Source organism: Pan paniscus, chromosome 18 (assembly GCF_029289425.2).
Source record: "Pan paniscus chromosome 18, NHGRI_mPanPan1-v2.0_pri, whole genome shotgun sequence".
Lineage (NCBI taxonomy): Eukaryota > Metazoa > Chordata > Mammalia > Primates > Hominidae > Pan > Pan paniscus.
Window position 1 is genome coordinate 84,070,004 of NC_073267.2, and position 21,991 is coordinate 84,091,994.

General features: G+C 50.5%; 1 protein-coding gene across 1 annotated transcript in view; it reads left to right on the plus strand.

Moving 5' to 3' along the window:
- The first annotated feature begins 814 nt into the window (after positions 1 to 814).
- The window catches only part of NPIPB15 (nuclear pore complex interacting protein family member B15), a 31,247-nt gene continuing 10,070 nt past the window's right edge, over positions 815 to 21,991 (plus strand). The window contains exons 1-7 of the mRNA XM_063598091.1: positions 815 to 3,504; positions 7,858 to 7,986; positions 11,596 to 11,695; positions 11,859 to 12,003; positions 13,168 to 13,228; positions 13,338 to 13,373; positions 14,733 to 15,176. Of these exons, the coding sequence (XP_063454161.1) occupies positions 3,442 to 3,504; positions 7,858 to 7,986; positions 11,596 to 11,695; positions 11,859 to 12,003; positions 13,168 to 13,228; positions 13,338 to 13,373; positions 14,733 to 15,176 (978 nt within the window). The 5' untranslated portion in view covers positions 815 to 3,441. The remainder of the gene's footprint in view (positions 3,505 to 7,857; positions 7,987 to 11,595; positions 11,696 to 11,858; positions 12,004 to 13,167; positions 13,229 to 13,337; positions 13,374 to 14,732; positions 15,177 to 21,991) is intronic.

The window sequence follows — 21,991 nt, forward strand, 5'->3', positions numbered from 1 at the left end:
TAGCTAGGATTGAATGCTTGGGGACACCTACCTGTCTAAAAAAAGAGAAAACGGCTGACCAATTTGAGACATTCTCGGGGAAGGCTTTCCTGATGCCCAGATGTGGCAATTTCATGAAAAATATCACAGGTTTTCCTCATGAACCATTTGGTTCAAGCCATTTCCAGGCACATGAATTTGGGAGAAACCTGGTTGTCTGCAGGAGATGGTGGATGAAATCAAGTGAAATACTTAATGTGTTGATTTCATTCTGTTTACGTGCAGTAAATAGCAAACAAATGGTATAGATCTGTCCCTGATTTCCTTCTCCATCACCATGATCGGCCTCCACTCCAAAATGCTAAGTCTGGCTGGGTGCGGTGGCTCATGCCTATAATGCCAGCACTTTGGGAGGCCAAGGCAGTTGGATCACGTGAGGTCAGAAGTTCGAGACCAGCCTGATCAATATGGTGAAACCCCATCTCTACTAAAAAATACAAAAATTAGCTGGGCGTGGTGGCACATGCCTGTAATCCCAGCTACTTGGGAGGCTGGGACAGGAGAATTGCTTAAACCCAGGAGGCGGAGGTTGCAGTGAGCCAAGATTGTGTCACTGCACTCTAGCCTAGGCGACAGAGTGAGACTGTCTCAAAAAAAAAAAAAAAAAAAAAAAAAAGGAAGTAAGTCCTAAGGCCCCTTTCATTGTCAATGATGGGTCTTGTCCTTAGTAGGTTCTCATAACCACTGATGCACTATTTTTTCTAGGGGGTTGAGTGTTTTTATTTTATTATTATTTTTTAGATGGAGGCTCACTCTGTTGCCCAGGCTGGAGTGCAATGGCGTGGTCTCGGTTCACTGCAACCTCTGCCTCCCAGGTTCAGGCGATTCTCCTACCTCAGCCTCCCCAGTAGCTGGGACTGTACAGGCGTGCGCCACCACGCTGGGCTAATTTTTGTATTTTTATTAGAGACAGGGTTTCACTATGTTGGCCAGGCTGGTCTCAAACTCCTGACCTCGTAATCCGCCCACCTAGGCCTCCCAAAGTGCTGGAATTACAGGTGTGAGCCACCGCGTCCAGCCTATTTTTATTTTTTGAGATTAGCTCTCACTCTGTCACCCAGGCTGGAGCACAGTGGTGCAATCACGGCTCACTGCAGTCTTAACTTCCTGGGCTCTAGCGATTCTCCCACCTCAGCCTTCCGAATAGCTGAGACCTCAGGCGTGTGCCACTGTCCCCAGCTAACTTTTGTATTTTTTGGTAGAGGTGGGGTTTCACTATATTGCTGAGGCTGGCATTAAACTCCTGACCTCAAGAGATCCACCTGCCTTGGCCTCCCAATGTGCTGGGATTAGAGGCATGAGCCACCACCTCCTGCCCTAAACAGACGTTTTAATTACGCTTGTCAAGTCCTCTTGTGAAATCTTCATCTGCAGTGACTTGGTAAATGTATTTGCTACCACACAGGATAAACAGTGTACAGACAAACATTTGACATACCTATGTTACCACAGTGTAAGAATGAATTTGGATCTGAGGTCGCTAAGATGCAGGTGTTTATCTTACCTCCCTGCAGCACCGGCATGGCTGTGGGGAAGGCCTCCCTCCTCCCTCTGAAGTTCTTGTCGCCATCAGTAGACTGGACATCTGCCTACAACCGACTTCACAGAAAGGACCTGACACCTGGCATGCTTCTCGTGTGCTTGAGAGCCTGTGTTTGTGTGGAAAGCAGGGATGTTCTCATTCACACCATGGGAAGAGAAGAATGTTGCAAGTAGCAATCAGTACTTTTTTTTTTTTTTTTTGGTGTGTGAGACAGAGTCTTGCTTTGTCACCCAGGCTGGAGTACAGTGGTGCGATCTTGGCTCACTGCAAGCTCTGCCTCCCGGGTTCACGCCATTCTCCTGCATCAGCCTCCCGAGTAGCTGGGACTACAGGTGCATGCCACCATGCCTGGCTAATTTTTGTATTTTTAGTAGAGACGGGGTTTCACCATGTTGGTCAGGCTGGTCTCGAACCCCTAACCTCGTGAACCGCCTGCCTCAGCCTCCCAAAGTGCTGGGATTACAGGCGTGAGCCACCATGCCCAGCCAAATCTAGGGCTGGAACATGGCTGCAGCACACAAATAGAATTGAATTCCATAGTTTTGTTCACCCTGTTTTTTGTTTGTTTGTAGTTGTTGCTGTTTTTGAGACAGAGTCTCGCTCTGTCGCCTAGGCTGGAGTGCAGTGGTGCAATCTCGGCTCACTGCAAACTCTGCCTCCCGGGTTCAAACTATTCTCCTGCCTCAGCCTCCCAAGTAGGTGGGACTACAGGCGCCCACCACCACACCCGGCTAATTTTTGTATTTTATTAGAGACAGGGTTTCACCATATTGGCCAGGCTGGTCTGGAACTCCCAACCTTGTGATCCACCCACCTCGGCCTCCCACAGTGCTGGGATTACAGGCGTGAGCCACCACACCCAGCCCCTGTTTTGTTTTTGTTTTGCTTGTTTCTTGGGGTTGTTTTTCTATTTATGGCAAAGGCATTGGCTTTCCATTTGTAGCATCAATAGAATATTTCTCATTTACAATAACCTTATGTCATAGTAAATGGTAAAGGGATTTAAAGCAGTGGTTTTCAGCCGCCAGAGGCCTGAGTGAGTTTGGGCACACTCTGTGTGATCGGGCAGAAGGCCTGTGGGAAGTTTAGCTGAGGACAGGGCCAGGAAAGGTGATGGACAGTGGGGGTCCGTCCTGGTCACCAGGCCCCTGGGTCCTGCCCACCTGCTTGGAGCTCCCCACCCATCACACATGATGCTGCCAAGCCCTCTGGGTATTGTGGGCAAATACCTTAGGAGAGAAGCTGATGAACTTTGTTTCTTGAAATGCACAGATTCCTTGGACGTCCCTGAGAGGTCAATCATGAAAGTCAACTTGGTTTTCTCCCCCTCATTTGGGTTCAGAATTTAAAGTCCACACACACGGGCAGTAAGATGATATAGATAAGGACATCATCACTCGGTTTCGGATGTTAAAATGTCTAGGTGGGTTAGGGGTGATTTGAGATCCCACAACCTTGTGCCACAAAGAGGAATTCCCAGGCCAGAGGGAGACATTTTATTGCCATGTTATGATCTTATCATTGAGTTGAAAGGCAATCTTGTTTCATTTTGGATTCTTTCTTATGTTTATGTCTTATAAGGGCACTTTGAATTTCCAAGCAAATAATAATTTTGAATTAGCTTTTAATCATTGACTTCTAGCACAGTTATACGATCAGAAACATGCTGTGTGATTTGATTGCTCTCAAATATATTGAGATTTGCTGGAACAAAATAAGTCAGGTTAATTTTTGTAAATGTACCATGTAGGCTTAAAATGAATGTGTCTACATTTGTTCCTGAGATACAGGTTGATGGACGGATGGCTCCATGGATGTGATGGAGATGGTTTACTATCGGGACCTTCCGCATCCTGCTGATGTTTTGTTGCTTAGTATATGAATGGCTGAGCAGAGGCTGTAAAACCTGGCACTCTGCTTGGGTATGAGGTTCTTCCTGCCATCCTGCCATCATTTGTTTTTTATGTTTTGTCGCCAAAAGTGACCTTGAGGAACCCTGGGAGCTCAGGAAGGAAGGAGCGCCCAGAAGCAGGGACAGGGAGCTGGTTGGGGAGGACCAGAAATCAGGTTTGTGAAGGTTCCAGAGAGGACCTGTGCTTGGGAGGAGTGTGGGCAACTGAGATGGGGGAGGGGTCATTGGAATGATGCGGGTGCTACTTGGCATTGTCCATTGTGAGGCACCACCGGGGTCATCAGGGATTGGTGGAGAGGGAGTATAAAGCCCCAGGGTTGCTAAGGGAGGGCCCAGACCGAAGAAGGTTTGGTGGATAGCAGAACGTTTGTCTCCCTCTAATTGCTCCTAAGCCTCACGCTCCCTTGCCCCGCGTGTCCTGTTGCTTCCCTGATCTTCTCCGTGACCTGTAGCTAAACCTTCCACCAGCGCTTGAGAACTTAATTTGAACCGGATCCTTTCCCAGACCCCTTTCTTCTTCTCCTCCTCCTCCTCCACCTCCTCCAGGTGCCCAACAGCCCCCTTCTCCTCCTTTCCCTTCCCTTACTTCCCCCCTTCCGCTCCCCCTCCCCTTTCCCTCCCCCTCCCCTCCCCCTCCCCAACTCAGATCCGCCCGGGTCCCCTTCCCTCCCCCCTGCCCTAAGCCACCTCCACCTCTGTCCTGGCCGCCTCAGGGCGCCCTGAAAGGACCAGGACATGCGGGTGCGGTGGCTGCTCTTTTGGCTCCTGCTGGGATTTATCAGCCATCAGTCCACCTGTGTGAGTAGATGGGTGCTGTGGCTGCTCTTTTGGCTCCTGGGATTTATCAGCCATCAGTCCACCTGTGTGAGTAGACGCTGGACCCGGGGGGTTTCTTCCTTTTTACTGGGCAGTGTCACGCGGCATGAAATTACACAGCTCAGGCCTGTAATCCCAGCACTTTAGGGGGCCGAGGTGGGCAGATCACTTGAGTCCAGGAGTTGAAGACTAGCCAGGGCATCATAGCGAAACCCCATCTCTACAAAAAATTCCAAAAAAGATTAGTTGGGCCTGGTGGTGCGTACCCGTTATCCCAGTTACTGGAGAGGCTGAGGTGGGAGGATCGCTTGGGCCCAGGAGCTGGACGTTGCAGTGAGCCGAGATGGCCCCGCTGCACTCTTGTCTCTAACAAACAAAATGGACCAAAACAAAGTGAAACGTCATTTGATTTGTGTCATCTGGTTTGATGACTTTTTTTTTTTTTTTTTTTTTTTTTTTTTTTAGACAGAGTCTCACTCTGTCACCCAGGCTGGAGTGCAGTGGCAAGATCTCGGCTCACTGCAACCTCCGCTTCTGGGGTTCAAGCAATTGTCCTGCCTCGGCCTCCTGAGTAGCTCAGATTACAAGGCCTGGCTAATTTTTGTATTTTTAGTAGACCACCACGCCTGGCTAATTTTTGTATTTTTAGTAGAGACGGGGTTTCACCATGTTCGCCAGGATAGTCTCCATCTCTTGACCTCGTGATCCGCCTGCCTCAGCCTCCCAGTGCTGGGATTACAGGCGTGGGCCACCGCGCCTGGCCAAAATATATAACCTTAAGTGTAAGTTTACTAACTTTGGAAAGTACATACACCAGCATAAACCAACCCCCTTTCAAGATCTACATTATTTTATTTATTTATTTTTTTGAGAGTTTCTCCCTTGTTGCCGAGGCTGGAGTGCAATGGGGCAATATCAGCTCACCACAACCTCTGCTTCCCAGGTTCGAGCGATTCTCCTGCCTCAGCCTCCCGAGTGGCTGGGATTACAGACATGTGCCACCACTCCCAGCTAATTTTGTATTTTTAGTAGAGATAGGGTTTCTCCATGTTGGTCAGGCTGGTTTTGAACTCCCGACCTCAGGTGATCCGCCCGCCTCGGCCTCCCAAAGCGTTGGGATTACAGGCGTGAACCACCGTGCCCAGCCAAGATCTACAATATTATGTCACCCCAGAAAGTGAACTCTCACTCTTCCCAGCCAGTCTCTTTCTTATCATAGGTTAGCTTGCTTATTCTGGAATTTCGCGTATACAGATGCATGCCATGCCATAGGTGCTCTTTTGTGTCTGCTTTGTTCTGCTCAACACCATGTTTCTGAAATCATTACCATTGTTGTATGGTTCTCTAACTCCATCATTTCCATTTCAGACTCAGCATATGCTGGTTCAACCTGTTGAAGGGCTATCTCTGTTTAATTCACCATCTTGAAAGAAACATTTAAAATTGAGATGTTTTCAAGAATATATAGTTAAATCCTGAGGAATCCATGTAGAAATGTTATCACAAGCTGTCTGAACTTACTCAGGGGAAGTCTTCGTCTTCACTCACATAAGCGTCTAATGGAATTAATATCAACAATCTTAGAGAAATCCCACACTATTCATGCCATTTTCATGATCTCCACCTTGGTAATTTTTTTTTTTTTTTTTTTGAGACAGAGTCTTGCTCTGTCACCCAGGCTGAAGTGCAGTGGTGCGATCTCAGCTCACTGCAACCTCCGCCTCCCGGGTTCAAGTGATTCTTCTGCCTCAGCCTCCCAAGTAGCTGGAACTATAGGCGCGTGCCACCATGCCCTGCTAATATTTTGTATTTTTAGTAGAGATGGGTTTCACCGTATTAGCTAGGATGGTCTCAATCTCCTGATCTCGTGGTCCACCTACCTTGGCTTCCCAAAGTGCTGGGATTGCAGGCGTGAGCCACCACGCCTGGCCCACCTTGTTAATTTTTAAGCACTAAAATTTGATACTTATTTGTGAATGAGGTAATCTCTTCATTGTATTTTTTTTTTTACTGATGCTGAGATTTAAATGACAAAGATTCATATAATCCAAGAGAGAAGTATTATTTAGAGGGCTTCTTTTACCATGTGATATATAATAAATGCATCCAATGTTACACATCAATTTAAAAAACAAGTAAATAACTTTAAAGAAAAGATAACCACTGGCCAGGTGCAGTGGCTCACACCTGTATTCCCAGCACTTTGGGAGGCCAAGGCAGGTGGATCATGAGGTCAGGAGTTGGAGACCAGCCTGGCCAAGATGGTGAAACCCTGTTTCTACTAAAAATACAAAAATTAGCCGAGCGTGGTGGCAGGCGCCTGTAATCCCAGTTACTCAGTAGCTGAAGCAGGAGAATCGCTTGAACCCGGGAGGCGGAGGTTGCAGTGAGCTGAGATCATGCCACTGCAATCTAGCCTGGGTGACAGAGCAAAACTTTGTCTCAAAACAAAAAGAAAAGAAAAGATAATTACTTTCTACTTAGCTTGTCTTACCCATGAGTGACGGGCTGCATGTGGCCCAGGACAGTTTTGAATGCAGTTCAACACAAATTTGTAAACTTTCTTAAAACATTAGGAGATTTTGGCCAGGTACAGTGGCTCATGCCTGTAATCCCAGCACTTTGGGAGGCTGAGGCGGGCAGATTACCTGAGGTCAGGAGTTCGAGACCACCCTGGCCAACATGGCAAAACCCCATCTCCACAAAAAATACAAAAGTTTGCTGAGTGCACTGTCAGGCACCTGTACTCCCAGCTACTCAGGAGGCTGAGGCAGGAGAATCACTTGAACCTGAGAGGCAGAGGTTGCAGTGAGCTGAGAGCACACCACTGCACTCCAGCCTGGGTGACAGAGTGAGACCCCATCTCAAAAACAACAAACAAAAACAAAAACAAAAAAATGGCCAGGCACGGTGGCTCACACCTGTAATCCCAGCACTTTGGGAGGCCGAGGCAGGCAGATCACCTGTCAGGAGTTCAAGGCCAGACTGGCCAACATGGTGAAACCTCATCTCTACTAAAAATACAAAAATTAGTCGGGCATGGTGGCAGAGACCTGTAATCTCAGCTACTCGGGAGGCTGAGGCAGGAGAATGGCTTGAGCCCAGGAGCTGGAGGTTGCAGTGAGCCGAGATTGCGCCACTGCACCCCAGCCTGGGCGACTGAGTGGAGCGAAACTCTGTCTCAAAAAATAAAGAGAGGTTTTTTTTAAATCATCAGCTATTGTTAGTGTTAGTGTATGTTATGTGTGGCTCAAGACAACTTTGCTTCTTTTAATATAGGCAGGGAAGTCAAAAGATTGGATATCCCTGCTTTATACCAAGAAAGACAACACCCCACATTTGCAATGCCTAAAAACACTACCAGCCATCTGAAAAACATGTGACTTCTAACTTCTATTCCTTTTTGTAGCAGTGGAATCCCACGGTGATATCTGAGGGATGTGGTTACCTTTTGGAGGAGGTTGACGGTTTCTAAGGATGATTCTTTCTGAGTGAAATATTGTCAGTGTCATTGACCTTTTCATTATTTCAACTATTATTATTCCAGGTTATCAATACTCTGGCTGACCATCATCATCGTGGGACTGACTTTGGTGGAAGTCCTTGGTTACGTATCATTATTGCGTTTCCGAGAAGTTATAAAGTTGTCGTTACCCTCTGGACAGTTTACCTTTGGGTGAGTATACTAACTTTCTGTAGAGGTATACTTGTAATCACAAATAAGAATAAATTATATCAAACAATTCACGTTTCTGGACTTCATTATGAATATGTGGTTTTACCCAAAAAATCAGGGAAATGATTTATTAGCATAAGAATGATGAAAATATCTGCCATTTACATTATGAAAATTAAATAGGTCAGTGTTTGTTTAATAGAATGTCAACAGAGCTTTTGGTCAAAAATAAGTTTTTTTAACCTTTGTGCTATTTGTCACAAATGGAGTATGAGGTTTCGTCACTTAAATAGGAAATTCTTTCTAAACTCTTCTGCTTCATAGTTCTATCGTATGGGTGGAAGGAAAGCTTCCAATCTCCTCTCTGAAGATTCACTGCAGAAATGAGCTGACAACAGACAGCTTAACAGGAAAAGAAAAACATAGAACAGGCATAAACATGGGAACCAGCTGAAAAATGAGACTGCTAGAAGGGCCGGATGGTTGATGCTTAAAGAGCGCCCTCTTCTGAGGGGAGAGGGAGATAGATGGAGATGTAGGCCATTTAGAGGGGCAGCAAATGATTTTTAGGGGAAATGAAAGAGCCCAAGGAACAAACAATTGGCCTGAGACAAAGTTCCTCTGAGGTCATAGGGATGAGGTGACAAACTGCCGGAAGGTGAAGGGCAGAACTGCACTGCGTCTCATGATGCAGAGAAAGCCCCAGAGAATCTCTTAGAACTGCCCTCCAAGAGAATCAATGAAAAGTGTGTCTGGGCAGGGTAATTTTGAATGACATCATTCAAAGTGCATGTTCCCACTTGCAACTGGAGAGAGATCAGTATGTCAAAAGTCTGTACTTGGTAAGAATTTGGCTGCTAAGTTGTGCCATAATTTGTCTTTTGAGCCTTTTTTCCTTCGGGTAAGCTGAGCTCTACATTTTGTCTTGCCATTCATGACAGTAAAAATGTGGTTGTCTGGGGGCTGAACCTCCTTCTGAACAATGATCCAAGATAAAAGTACTAATACCACAATGCTTTTTTATATTCAAGGGAAGAGGAAGTATGTTTCAGTTTTACCACCTAGATAATTACACGTCATTTGGCACTGCCTTTCAAGATATGTAGAAAACAGAAAATATATGAGTTATGAAGATATCTAGGCACATTTAACATTCTCTATGCCACTTAGTCCTGAACAGAGAATTTTCGGTATAAATTGGAGGAAGCTTTTTTTTTTTTTTTTCTTTTCTCACCCCCAAGACGAGTCTCCCTCTGTTGCCCAGGCTGGAGTATAATGGTGTGACCTTGGCTCACTGCAACCTCCACCTCCTGGCTTCAAGTGATTCCCCTGCCTCAGCCTCCCAAGTAGCTGGGATTACAGGTGCCCACCACAATGCCCAGCTAATTTTTGTATTTTTAGTAGAGTCGGGGTTTTACCATGTTGGCCAGGCTAGTCTCAAAACCCGACCTCAAATGATCCACCCGCCTCAGCCTCCCAAAGTGCTGGGATTACAAGCGTGAGCCACCACGTGAGCCAGGGAAAGTTTTAAAATTTACCACTTTTTAACAATTCCATTTAGGAAAGTTCAGTTGAGCTGTTGGACTTGGACAACTTCGCACCTCTCTTCTTTGTCCTTGTCATCTAGTCATCTACACCATTACCTCCTAAGCAGGGACATCATGGGTGCCATGAAGCATTCATGCGTGATGGCATTTCTTTGCTTCTCATTTCTTCATGTGTTTGACATTTCTCCTAGCTCCAAACTGGGCCAGCTACCTTTCCTATGAAATCTAGCAGTAGCTGTGGGATTGACGTGGTTGCTCTTTTCATCTTTTTAGATTACCCATTGCTTCTCTCGAAATCCTAGTACATGATTTTTTTTTATCCTATGTGCAGAAATCAGGAAAAAACAAATTCTACAAAGAATTTGAAAGATATTATTTCAGGCCAGGTGTGGTGGCTCATGCCTGTAATCCCAGCACTTTGGGAGGCTGAGGCAGATGGATCATTTGAGGTCAGGAGTTCAAGACCAGATGGGCCAACATGGTGAAACCCCATCTCTACTAAAAAGACAAAAATTAGCCAGGCATGGCAGCAGACACCTGTAATCCCAACTACTTAGGAGGCCGAGGCACAAGAATCGCTTGAATCTGGGAGGTGGAGGTTGCCGTGAGCCAAGGTAGCGCCACTGCACTTCAGCATGGTTGAGAGTGACACTCCGTCTCAAGAAAAAAGTCATTTCAATGACTACCTCAGGAGATTCATAGGTATCTGACCCACATCTGAGATGGGATTTGCATTGCATTTTAGCTATGATGAGAATAAATATTTAATATCTTCGAAGATTAAAAGCATACTGTGATAATATGGAAATCTTGGTGGGAATTCAGTCATTAGTGAGAATGTTTTGCGTTAAGTTCAAACCAGCCTCAACGAAGCTGATGTGAGGGAAGGGAAAGTGAACTCTGAGTAGAGCAGGGACAGAAGGAAGATGCTCCAGTGCAGATCAGGAAGGAGCAGGGGGTGAAATGTTACAAATTCTAGAACTCAGAGAGCTGAAGGTAATTACTTCCTTTTCAAGTTGTGAAACATGTTAACCTGTGGTAAAATACTTAGAAGATGATAATTACCATCTAACCATGTTGAAGTGTACAGTTCAGTTGTGTGAAGTATATTCATGTCATTTTCTTTTTTTCTTGAGACGGAGTCTCACTCTGTCACCAGGCTGGAGTGCAGTGGTGGGATCTTGGCTCACTGCAACCTCTGCATCCTGGGTTCAAGCAGTTCTGCTGCCTCAGCCTCCCGAGTAGCTGGGACTACAGGCATGCAACACCATGTTCAGCTAATTTTTGTATTTTTAGTAGAGACGGGGTTTCACCATGTTGCCCAGGATGGTCTCCATCTCTTGACCTTGTGATTCACCTGCCTCAGCCTCCCAAAGTGCTGGGATTACAGGCGTGAGCTACCGCACCTGGCCTATTTTTTTTTTTTTTTTTGAGACAGAGTTTCAATTTTGTTGCCCAGGTTGGAGTGCAATGGCACAATCTCAGCTCACCACAACCTTTTCCTACTGGGTTCAAGTGATTCTCCTGCCTCAGCCTCCCGACTAGCTGGGATTACAGGCATGCACCACCATGCCTGGCTAATTTTGTATTTTTAGCAGAGACAGCGTTTCTCCATGTTGGTGAGGCTGGTCTCAAACTCCCGACCTCAGGTGATCCGCCTGCCTCGGCCTCCCAAAGTGCTGGGATTACAGGAGTGAGCCACCGTGCCAGCCTCATGTCATTCGTGTGTGTGTGTGTGTGTGTGTGTCTGTGTGTGTGTGACAGAGTCTCATTCTGTCGCTCAGGCTGGAGTGCAGTGGTGTGATCTCGGCTCACTGCAACCTCCGCCTCCCAGCTTCAAACGGTTCTCTGCCTCAGCCTCCCGAGTAGCTCGGATTACAGGCGCCCGCTGCCATGCCCGGCTAATTTTTGTATTTTTAGTAGAGACGGGGTTTCACCATCTTGGCCAGGCTGGTCTTGAACTCCTGACGCCGTGATCCACCTGTCTCGGCCTCCCAAAGTACTGGGATTATATGCATGAGCCACCGTGCCCAGCCGTCATTCTTATATTATTATTTCCTAGGTGTCTTTCCTGAAGACTATCTTCCAGTCTGAAAATGGACATGATGGATCCACAGATGTACAGCAGAGAGCCTGGAGGTCCAACCGCCGCAGACAGGAAGGTATGGCTCTGTTGGAGTCCCCATAGTGTGGAAATGAGTTTGCCCTGGAAAGGGAAAGAACAGCTTCTTGCCCTGAGGTTTCTCACCTTCTCCTCTCCTCACTCTCACCAAGGGCTGAGGTCCATTTGTATGCACACAAAGAAAAGAGTTTCTTCCTTTCCAGGAAATAAAATTGGCCTGAAAGACGTCATTACTCTATGGAGACATGTGGAAACAAAAGTTAGAGCTAAAATCCATAAGATGAAGGTGACAACGAAAATCAACCATCATGCCAAAATCAATGGAAAGAGGAAGACCGCCAAAAAACAGTAAGATGTGCCTTGACACAAATACTGTTGTATGAACCATGTGCCAATCAAAGTAGACAACTGTAAAGTCCTTGAGAATATTTTCTACAATATTTGTGGCAAATTCAGTGGGTTCAAAATTGAGTTTGTCCTTTCTGCTTCATTAGTTTCAGCTGTATAATTCCTTTCCCTTCCTACATTCTTGTTTGTCATTTTTTCGGGGGAAGAGGAGTTGCTAGTACTGGCATTGGTTTTCCTTTCTCTCTCTCTCTCTTTTTTTTTTTTTCCTGAGATGGAGCTTTGCTGTTGTCGCTCAGGCTGTAGTGCAATGGCACAATCTCAGCTCACTGCCTTTTGGGTTCAAGCAATTCTCCTGCCTCAGCCTCCCAAGTAGCTGGGATTACAGGTGCCCACCACCACGCCCAGCTAATTTTTGTATTTTTACTAGAGATGGGGTTTCACCATGCTGTCCAGGCTGGTCTCGAACTTCTGACCTCAGGTAATCCACCTGCCTCAGCCTCCCAAAGTGCTGGGATTAGAGGTGTGAGCCAACACAGTCAGCCTTTTTTTTTTTTTTTTTTTTTTTAATTTTGAGATAGAGTCTCGCTCTGTCACCCAGGCTGGAGTGCTATGGTGCAATCTTGGCTCACTCAACCTCTGCCTCCCAGTTTGAAGCAATTCTGCCTCAGCTTCCCGAGTAGCTTGGATTACAGGTGTGTGCCACATTTGGCCAATTTTTTTTTTTTTTTTTGAGACAGAGTCTCACTCTGTCACCCAGGCTAGAGTGCAGTGGCATGATCTTGGCTCACTGCAACCTCCGCCTCCCAGGTTCAAGTGATTCCCCTGCCTCAGCCTCCCAATAAGCTGGGATTACAGGTGCCTGCCACCACGCCCGGCTAATTTTTTGTATTTTTAGTAGAGACGGGGTTTCACCGTATTAGCCAGGATGCTCTCAATCTCCTGACCTGGTGATCCATCCGCCTCGCCCTCCCAGAGTGCTGGGATTACAGGCGTCAGCCACCGTGACCGGCTCAGACTGTACTCTTATAGCCATCTGAAATACGTTTTCTAGGTAGAGATAGATTGTGGAAGGGTACAGTTGTGAGGATAACAGAAACATGGCAGATTATTTAAAATCATCCTGAAAGTGGTGCTTTATCTGATGAAAGTGATTGTAATCCATAGGGCAATGTTTCAACGGGCGCAAGAGTTGCGGCGGCGGGCAGAGGACTACTACAAATGCAAAGTAAGGAGCTTCCTCCCCGCAGTTGCAGGATAGTTCAGTGCTGATGCAGATGATGCCACAGCCCTTAGACTCTCTCAACATTCAATTTCTCATGTGTTGGCTTTTTCAGATCACCCCTTCTGCAAGAAAGCCTCTTTGCAACTGGGTAAGTTTGCTTGTTTTCCTTGCTTTTGGACATAGTCTGCCAGGTCAGGACAGGGATACACTTTTCTCCCTACGGCTCTGTGCTCAAGCCCTGCAGAGGGAGATGGCAGAGAGGAAGGCTGCCTACAAGCATCACAGTCCCATCCCTGTTGGTAACCGTGTTGCGCAAAAACACCTTCATCCCCACCCAGTGGGGCCCCGATCTAATATTCTAAGTGTCAGAGGTTCCGTATTTGTAATAGCAAATGGGCCCTGACTGTAAATTAGTGAAGAGTGAATGTAACTTATTACCCACAGGGACAATTCCAAAGGAAGGCCTTAAATGATGCTCAGCTAAGCTGGTTCTTGTGTGGCCTCTGTACCTTCAAAAGCTGCCAAGTCCTATGATTACACGTGATGGGTCTTGTACACTTGAAGTGAAACACAGTTTTAAAACTTGCTTTGTTTAGAATTCCCACCTCATTTTTCCATGGACAAAAGTATTCTTTATGTCCTAGTGCACTTACAATTTGGTATTACCTGGGAGTGAAAAGAAATATTACAGCCATGCCTAACTGACTTCTTGAGGTAAGATTGTTCTGTCAGAAAACCCTCTCCCAGTTCCCCTGCAGCTCTTCAGGAATCCACATCTCTCCAGAGCTCTTTGTTCTCATGGGTGGCACCTCCAGAGTGAAGAAGATCCTTTGTCAAGAAGGGAAACAGAGGGGAAATGAGAGGGGCCTGCAGGCAGAGCTGGAATCAACTTCCACTCTGCCTCTTGCAAGCTGTGTGACCCTGGGCACAATTTCTCCTTCCTCTGGAAACCTCTGTTTTCTTAGATTTGGAGCAGGGTGGTCACACTGAACTTGTAGAGTTCTGAGAATCAGAGACAGAACATAAAAGGCCTGGAAAACATTCTCCAAAAAGAAGCTGCAACATGTGTGGACAATGGGCTTTTCATGCCTCTCTTACTGTCTCTTACTGTCTGTTGACCTGGTGCAAGAAACATGCTCTGGTGATGGCTGTGAGGGAGGAATGAGGATAGACATAGACACTCCTGTGTCTCAAACATGCTTCTTTATTACTCTGTTATGACTCTGTTTTCCCTGGGGCAGGACCCCAGCCTGCCTACATTTGCAGACAGACACAGTGGCATGTGGAGAAAACAGTGTGTCCCAGTGACTTTTCTTTACCCCCCAGCTGTCGGCAGTACTCAGTGGAAGGGTGATATTATGACACTGATACTGCTATTTTGAAACCTGGAGGATGGAAAGGTGCAAAAATCTATCACCAGCAACAGAAGGTGCAGACTGTGTTGGTGGCGGTAATTTTGTCAATCAAATGAATATGTGTGAAAAGACTCCCTCCTTTGGCCCTACAGGTCAGAATGGGGGCAGCGGAGCATCGTCATTCTTCAGGATTGCCCTACTGGCCCTACCTCACAGCTGAAACTTTAAAAAACAGGATGGGCCACCAGACACCTCCCTTAGCTACTCAGGAGGCTGAGGTAGAAAAACCACCCAAACCCAAGAGGCGGAGGGCCGCTGACGTGGAACCTTCATCACTCGAACCCAAGAGGCAGAGGGCCACTGAGGTGAAACCATCATCACCTAAACCCAAGAGGCGGAGGGCCGCTGAGGTGCAACCATCATCACCCAAACCCAAGAGGGGGAGGGCCGCTGAGGTGAAACCATCATCACAGAAACCCAAGAGGCGGAGGGCCGCTGACGTGGAACCTTTATCACCCGAACCCAAGAGGCGGAGAGACACTGAGGTGAAACCATCATCACCCAAACCCAAGAGGCGGAGGGCTGCGGAGGTGAAACCATCATGACCCAAACCCAAGAGGCGGAGGGCCACTGAGGTGAAACCATCATCACCCAAAGCCAAGAGGCGGACGGCCGCTGAGGTGAAACCATCATCACCCAAACCAAAGAGGCGGAGGGCCGCTGACGTGAAACCTTCATCACCCGACCCCAAGAGGCGGAGGGCCGCTGAGGTGAAACCATCATCACACAAACCAAAGAGGCAGAGAGCCACTGAGGTGAAACCATCATCACCCAAACCCAAGAGGTGGAGAGCAGCTGACGTGGAACCTTCATCACCCAATCGCAAGAGGCGGAGGGCCGCTGAGGTGAAACCATCATCACCCAAACCCAAGAGGCGGAGGCCCGCTGAGGTGAAATCATCATCACCCAAACCCAAGAGGCGGAGGGCCGCTGAGGTGTAACCATCATCACCCAAACCCAAGAGGCAGAGGACCGCTGAGGTGAAACCATCATCACCCAAATCCAAGAGGCGGAGGGCCGGTGAGGTGAAACCATCATCACCCAAACCCAAGAGGCGGAGGGCCGCTGAGGTGCAACCATCATCACCCAAACCCAACAGGCGGAGGGCCGCTGAGGTGCAACCATCATCACACAAACCCAAGAGGCGGAGGGCCGCTGAGGTGAAACCATCATCACCCAAACCCAAGAGGCGGAGGGCCACTGAGGTGAAACCATCATCTCCCAAACCCAAGAGGCGGAGGGCCGCTGAGGTGAAACCATCATCACCCGAACCCAAGAGGCGGAGGGCCGCTGAGGTGAAACCATCATCACTTGAACCCAAGAGGCGGAGGGCCGCTGACGTGGAACTTTCGTCACCCAAACCCAAGAGGCGGAGGGCCGCTGAGGTGAAACCATCATCACCCAAACCCAAGAGGCGGAGGGCCGCTGAGGTGAAACCATCATCACCCAAACCCAAGAGGCAGAGAGCCGGTGAGGTGAAACCATCATCACCCAAACCCAAGAGGCGGAGGGCCGCTGAGGTGAAACCATCATCAACCAAACCCAAGAGGCGGAGGGCCGCTGACGTGGAATCTTTATCACCCGAACCCAAGATGCGGAGAGCCACTGAGGTGAAACCATCATCACCCAAACCCAAGAGGCGGAGGGCCGCGGAGGTGTAAACCATCATGACCCAAACCGAAGAGGTGGAGGGCCACTGAGGTGAAACCATCATCACCCAAACCCAAGAGGCGGAGGGCCACTGAGGTGAAACCATCATCACCCAAACCCAAGAGGCGGAGGGCCGCTGACGCGAAACCATCATCACCCGAACCCAAGAGGCGGAGGGCCGCGGACGTGAAACCATCATCACCCGAACCCAAGAGGTGGAGGGCCGCTGAGGTGAAACCATCATCACCCGAACTCAAGAGGCGGAGGGCCGCAGAGGTGAAACCATCATCACCCAAACCGAAGAAGCAGAGGGCCGCTGAGGTGAAACCATCATCACCTAAACCCAAGAGGCGGAGGGCCGCTGAGGTGAAACCATCATCACCCAAACCCAAGAGGCAGAGGGCCGCTGACGTGGAACCTTTATCACCCGAACCCAAGAGGCGGAGGGCCGCTGAGGTGAAACCATCATCACCCAAACCCAAGAGGCGGAGGGTCGCTGAGGTGAAATCATCATCACCCAAACCCAAGAGGCGGAGGGCCGCTGAAGTGAAACCATCATCAGCCAAACCCAAGAGGTGGAGGGCCGCTGAAGTGAAACCATCATCAGCCAAACCCAAGAGGTGGAGGGCCGCTGAGTTGAAACCATCATCACCCAAACCCAAGAGGCGGAGGGCCGCTGAGGTGAAACCATCATCACCCAAACCGAAGAAGCAGAGGGCCGCTGAGGTGAAACCATCATCACCTAAACCCAAGAGGCGGAGGGCCGCTGAGGTGAAACCATCATCACCCAAACCCAAGAGGTGGAGGGCCGCTGAGGTGCAACCATCATCACCCAAACTCAAGAGGCGGAGGGCCGCTGAGGTGAAACCATCATCACCCAAACCGAAGAAGCAGAGGGCCGCTGAGGTGAAACCATCATCACCGAAACCCAAGAGGCGGAGGGCCACTGAGGTGAAACCATCATCACCCAAACCCAAGAGGCAGAGGACCGCTGACGTGGAAACTTTATCACCCGAACCCAAGAGGCGGAGGGCCGCTGAGGTGAAACCATCATCACCCAAACCCAAGAGGCGGAGGGCCGCTGACGTGGAACCTTCATCACCCGAACCCAAGAGGCGGAGGGCCGCTGAGGTGAAACCATCATCAACCAAACCCAAGAGGCGGAGGGCCGCTGAGGTGAAACCGTCATCACCCAAACCCAAGAGGCAGAGGGCCGCTGAGGTGAAACCATCCTCACCCAAACCCAAGAGGCAGAGGGCCGCTGAGGTGAAACCATCATCACCCAAACCCAAGAGGCGGAGGGCCGCTGAGGTGAAACCGTCATCACCCAAACCCAAGAGGCGGAGGGCCGCTGAGGTGAAACCATCATCACCCGAACCCAAGAGGCGGAGGGCCGCTGAGGTGAAAGCATCATCACCGAAACCCAAGAGGCGGAGGGCCGCTGAGGTGAAACCATCATCACCCGAACCCAAGAGGCGGAGGGCCGCTGACGTGGAAACTTCATCACCCGAACCCAAGAGGCGGAGGGCCGCTGAGGTGAAACCATCATCACCCAAACCCAAGAGGCGGAGGGCCGCTGAGGTGAAACCATCATCACCCAAACCCAAGAGGCGGAGGGCCGCTGAGGTGAAACCATCCTCACCCAAACCCAAGAGGCGGAGGGCCGCTGAGGTGAAACCATCATCACCCGAACCCAAGAGGCGGAGCTCCGCTGAGGTGAAACCATCATCACCCGAACCCAAGAGGCGGAGGGCCGCTGAGGTGAAACCATCATCACCCGAACCCAAGAGGTGGAAGGCCGCTGAGGTTAAACCATCATCGCCCGAACCCAAGAGGCGGAGGGCCGCTGAGGTGAAACCGTCATCACCCAAACCCAAGAGGCGGACGGCCACTGAGGTGAAACCATCATCACCCAAACCCAAGAGGCAGAGGACCGCTGACGTGGAAACTTTATCACCCGAACCCAAGAGGCGGAGGGCCGCTGAGGTGAAACCATCATCACCGAAACCCAAGAGGAGGAGGATCGCTGAGGTGAAACCATCATCACCCAAACCGAAGAGGCGGAGGGCCACTGAGGTGAAACCGTCATCACCCAAACCCAAGAGGCGGAGGGCCGCTGAAGTGAAACCATCATCAGCCAAACCCAAGAGGCGGAGGATCGCTGAGTTGAAACCATCATCACCCAAACCCAAGAGGCAGAGGGCCGCTGACGTGGAACCTTTATCACCCGAACCCAAGAGGCGGAGGGCCGCTGAGGTGAAACCATCATCACCCAAACCCAAGAGGCGGAGGGTCGCTGAGGTGAAATCATCATCACCCAAACCCAAGAGGCGGAGGGCCGCTGAAGTGAAACCATCATCAGCCAAACCCAAGAGGTGGAGGGCCGCTGAGTTGAAACCATCATCACCCAAACCCAAGAGGCGGAGGGCCGCTGAGGTGAAACCATCATCACCCAAACCGAAGAAGCAGAGGGCCGCTGAGGTGAAACCATCATCACCTAAACCCAAGAGGCGGAGGGCCGCTGAGGTGAAACCATCATCACCCAAACCCAAGAGGTGGAGGGCCGCTGAGGTGCAACCATCATCACCCGAACTCAAGAGGCGGAGGGCCGCTGAGGTGAAACCATCATCACCCAAACCGAAGAAGCAGAGGGCCGCTGAGGTGAAACCATCATCACCGAAACCCAAGAGGCGGAGGGCCACTGAGGTGAAACCATCATCACCCAAACCCAAGAGGCAGAGGACCGCTGACGTGGAAACTTTATCACCCGAACCCAAGAGGCGGACGGCCGCTGAGGTGAAACCATCATCAACGAAACCAAAGAGGACTAGGATCGCTGAGGTGAAACCATCATCACCCAAACCCAAGAGGCGGAGGGCCACTGAGGTGAAACCGTCATCACCCAAACCCAAGAGGCGGAGGGCCGCTGAAGTGAAACCATCATCAGCCAAACCCAAGAGGCGGAGGATCGCTGAGTTGAAACCATCATCACCCAAACCCAAGAGGCGAAGGGCCGCTGAGGTGAAACCATCATCACCGAAACCCGAGAGGCGGAGGGCCGCTGAGGTGAAATCATCATCACCCAAACCGAAGAGGCGGAGGGCTGCTGACGTGGAACCTTCATCACCCGAACCCAAGAGGCGGAGGGCCGCTGAGGTGAAACCATCATCACCCAAACCCAAGAGGCGGAGGGCCGCTGAGGTGAAACCATCATCACCCAAACCCAAGAGGCGGAGGACCGCGGAGGTGCAACCATCATCACCCAAACCCAAGAGGCGGAGGGCCGCTGACGTGGAACCTTCATCACCCGAACCCAAGAGGCGGAGGTCCGCTGAGGTGCAACCATCATCACCCGAACCCGAGGCGGAGGGCCGCTGAGGTGAAACCATCATCACCCGAACCCAAGAGGCGGAGGGCCGCTGAGGTGAAAGCATCATCACCCGAAGCCAAGAGGCGGAGGGCCGCTGAGGTGAAACCATCATCACCCAAACCCAAGAGGCAGAGGGCCGCTGAGGTGAAACCGTCATCACCCAAACCCAAGAGGCGGAGGGCCGCTGAGGTGAAACCATCCTCACCCAAACCCAAGAGGCAGAGGGCCGCTGAGGTGAAACCATCATCACCCAAACCCAAGAGGCGGAGGGCCGCTGAGGTGAAACCGTCATCACCCAAACCCAAGAGGCGGAGGGCCGCTGAGGTGAAACCATCCTCACCCAAACCCAAGAGGCAGAGGGCCGCTGAGGTGAAACCATCATCACCCAAACCCAAGAGGCGGAGGGCCACTGAGGTGAAACCATCATCACCGAAACCCAAGAGGCGGAGGGCCGCTGAGGTGAAACCATCATCACCGAAACCCAAGAGGCGGAGGGCCGCTGAGGTGAAAGCATCATCACCGAAACCCAAGAGGCGGAGGGCCGCTGAGGTGAAACCATCATCACCCGAACCCAAGAGGCGGAGGGCCGCTGACGTGGAAACTTCATCACCCGAACCCAAGAGGCGGAGGGCCGCTGAGGTGAAACCATCATCACCCAAACCCAAGAGGCGGAGGGCCGCTGAGGTGAAACCATCATCACCCAAACCCAAGAGGCGGAGGGCCGCTGAGGTGAAACCACCCTCACCCAAACCCAAGAGGCGGAGGGCCGCTGAGGTGAAACCATCATCACCCAAACCCAAGAGGCGGAGGGCCGCTGAGGTGAAACCATCATCACCCGAACCCAAGAGGCGGAGGGCCGCTGAGGTGAAACCATCATCACCCGAACCCAAGAGGTGGAAGGCCGCTGAGGTTAAACCATCATCGCCCGAACCCAAGAGGCGGAGGGCCGCTGAGGTGAAACCGTCATCACCCAAACCCAAGAGGCGGACGGCCGCTGAGGTGAAACCATCATCACCCAAACCCAAGAGGCAGAGGACCGCTGACGTGGAAACTTTATCACCCGAACCCAAGAGGCGGAGGGCCGCTGAGGTGAAACCATCATCACCGAAACCCAAGAGGAGGAGGATCACTGAGGTGAAACCATCATCACCCAAAGCGAAGAGGCGGAGGGCCACTGAGGTGAAACCGTCATCACCCAAACCCAAGAGGCGGAGGGCCGCTGAAGTGAAACCATCATCAGCCAAACCCAAGAGGCGGAGGATCGCTGAGTTGAAACCATCATCACCCAAACCCAAGAGGCGGAGGGCCGCTGACGTGGAACCTTCATCACCCGAAACCAAGAGGCGGAGGGCCGCTGAGGTGAAACCATCATCACCCAAACCTGAGAGGCGGAGGGCCGCTGAGGTGAAATCATCATCACCCAAACCGAAGAGGCGGAGGGCTGCTGACGTGGAACCTTCATCACCCGAACCCAAGAGGCGGAGGGCCGCTGAGGTGAAACCATCATCACCCAAACCCAAGAGGCGGAGGGCCGCTGAGGTGAAACCATCATCACCCAAACCCAAGAGGCGGAGGGCCGCTGAGGTGAAACCGTCATCACCCAAACCCAAGAGGCGGAGGGCCGCTGAGGTGAAACCATCATCACCCGAACCCAAGAGGCGGAGGGCCGCTGAGGTGAAAGCATCATCACCGAAACCCAAGAGGCGGAGGGCCGCTGAGGTGAAACCATCATCACCCGAACCCAAGAGGCGGAGGGCCGCTGACGTGGAAACTTCATCACCCGAACCCAAGAGGCGGAGGGCCGCTGAGGTGAAACCATCATCACCCAAACCCAAGAGGCGGAGGGCCGCTGAGTTGAAACCATCATCACCCAAACCCAAGAGGCGGAGGGCCGCTGAGGTGAAACCATCCTCACCCAAACCCAAGAGGCGGAGGGCCGCTGAGGTGAAACCATCATCACCCGAACCCAAGAGGCGGAGCTCCGCTGAGGTGAAACCATCATCACCCGAACCCAAGAGGCGGAGGGCCGCTGAGGTGAAACCATCATCACCCGAACCCAAGAGGTGGAAGGCCGCTGAGGTTAAACCATCATCGCCCGAACCCAAGAGGCGGAGGGCCGCTGAGGTGAAACCGTCATCACCCAAACCCAAGAGGCGGACGGCCACTGAGGTGAAACCATCATCACCCAAACCCAAGAGGCAGAGGACCGCTGACGTGGAAACTTTATCACCCGAACCCAAGAGGCGGAGGGCCGCTGAGGTGAAACCATCATCACCGAAACCCAAGAGGAGGAGGATCGCTGAGGTGAAACCATCATCACCCAAACCGAAG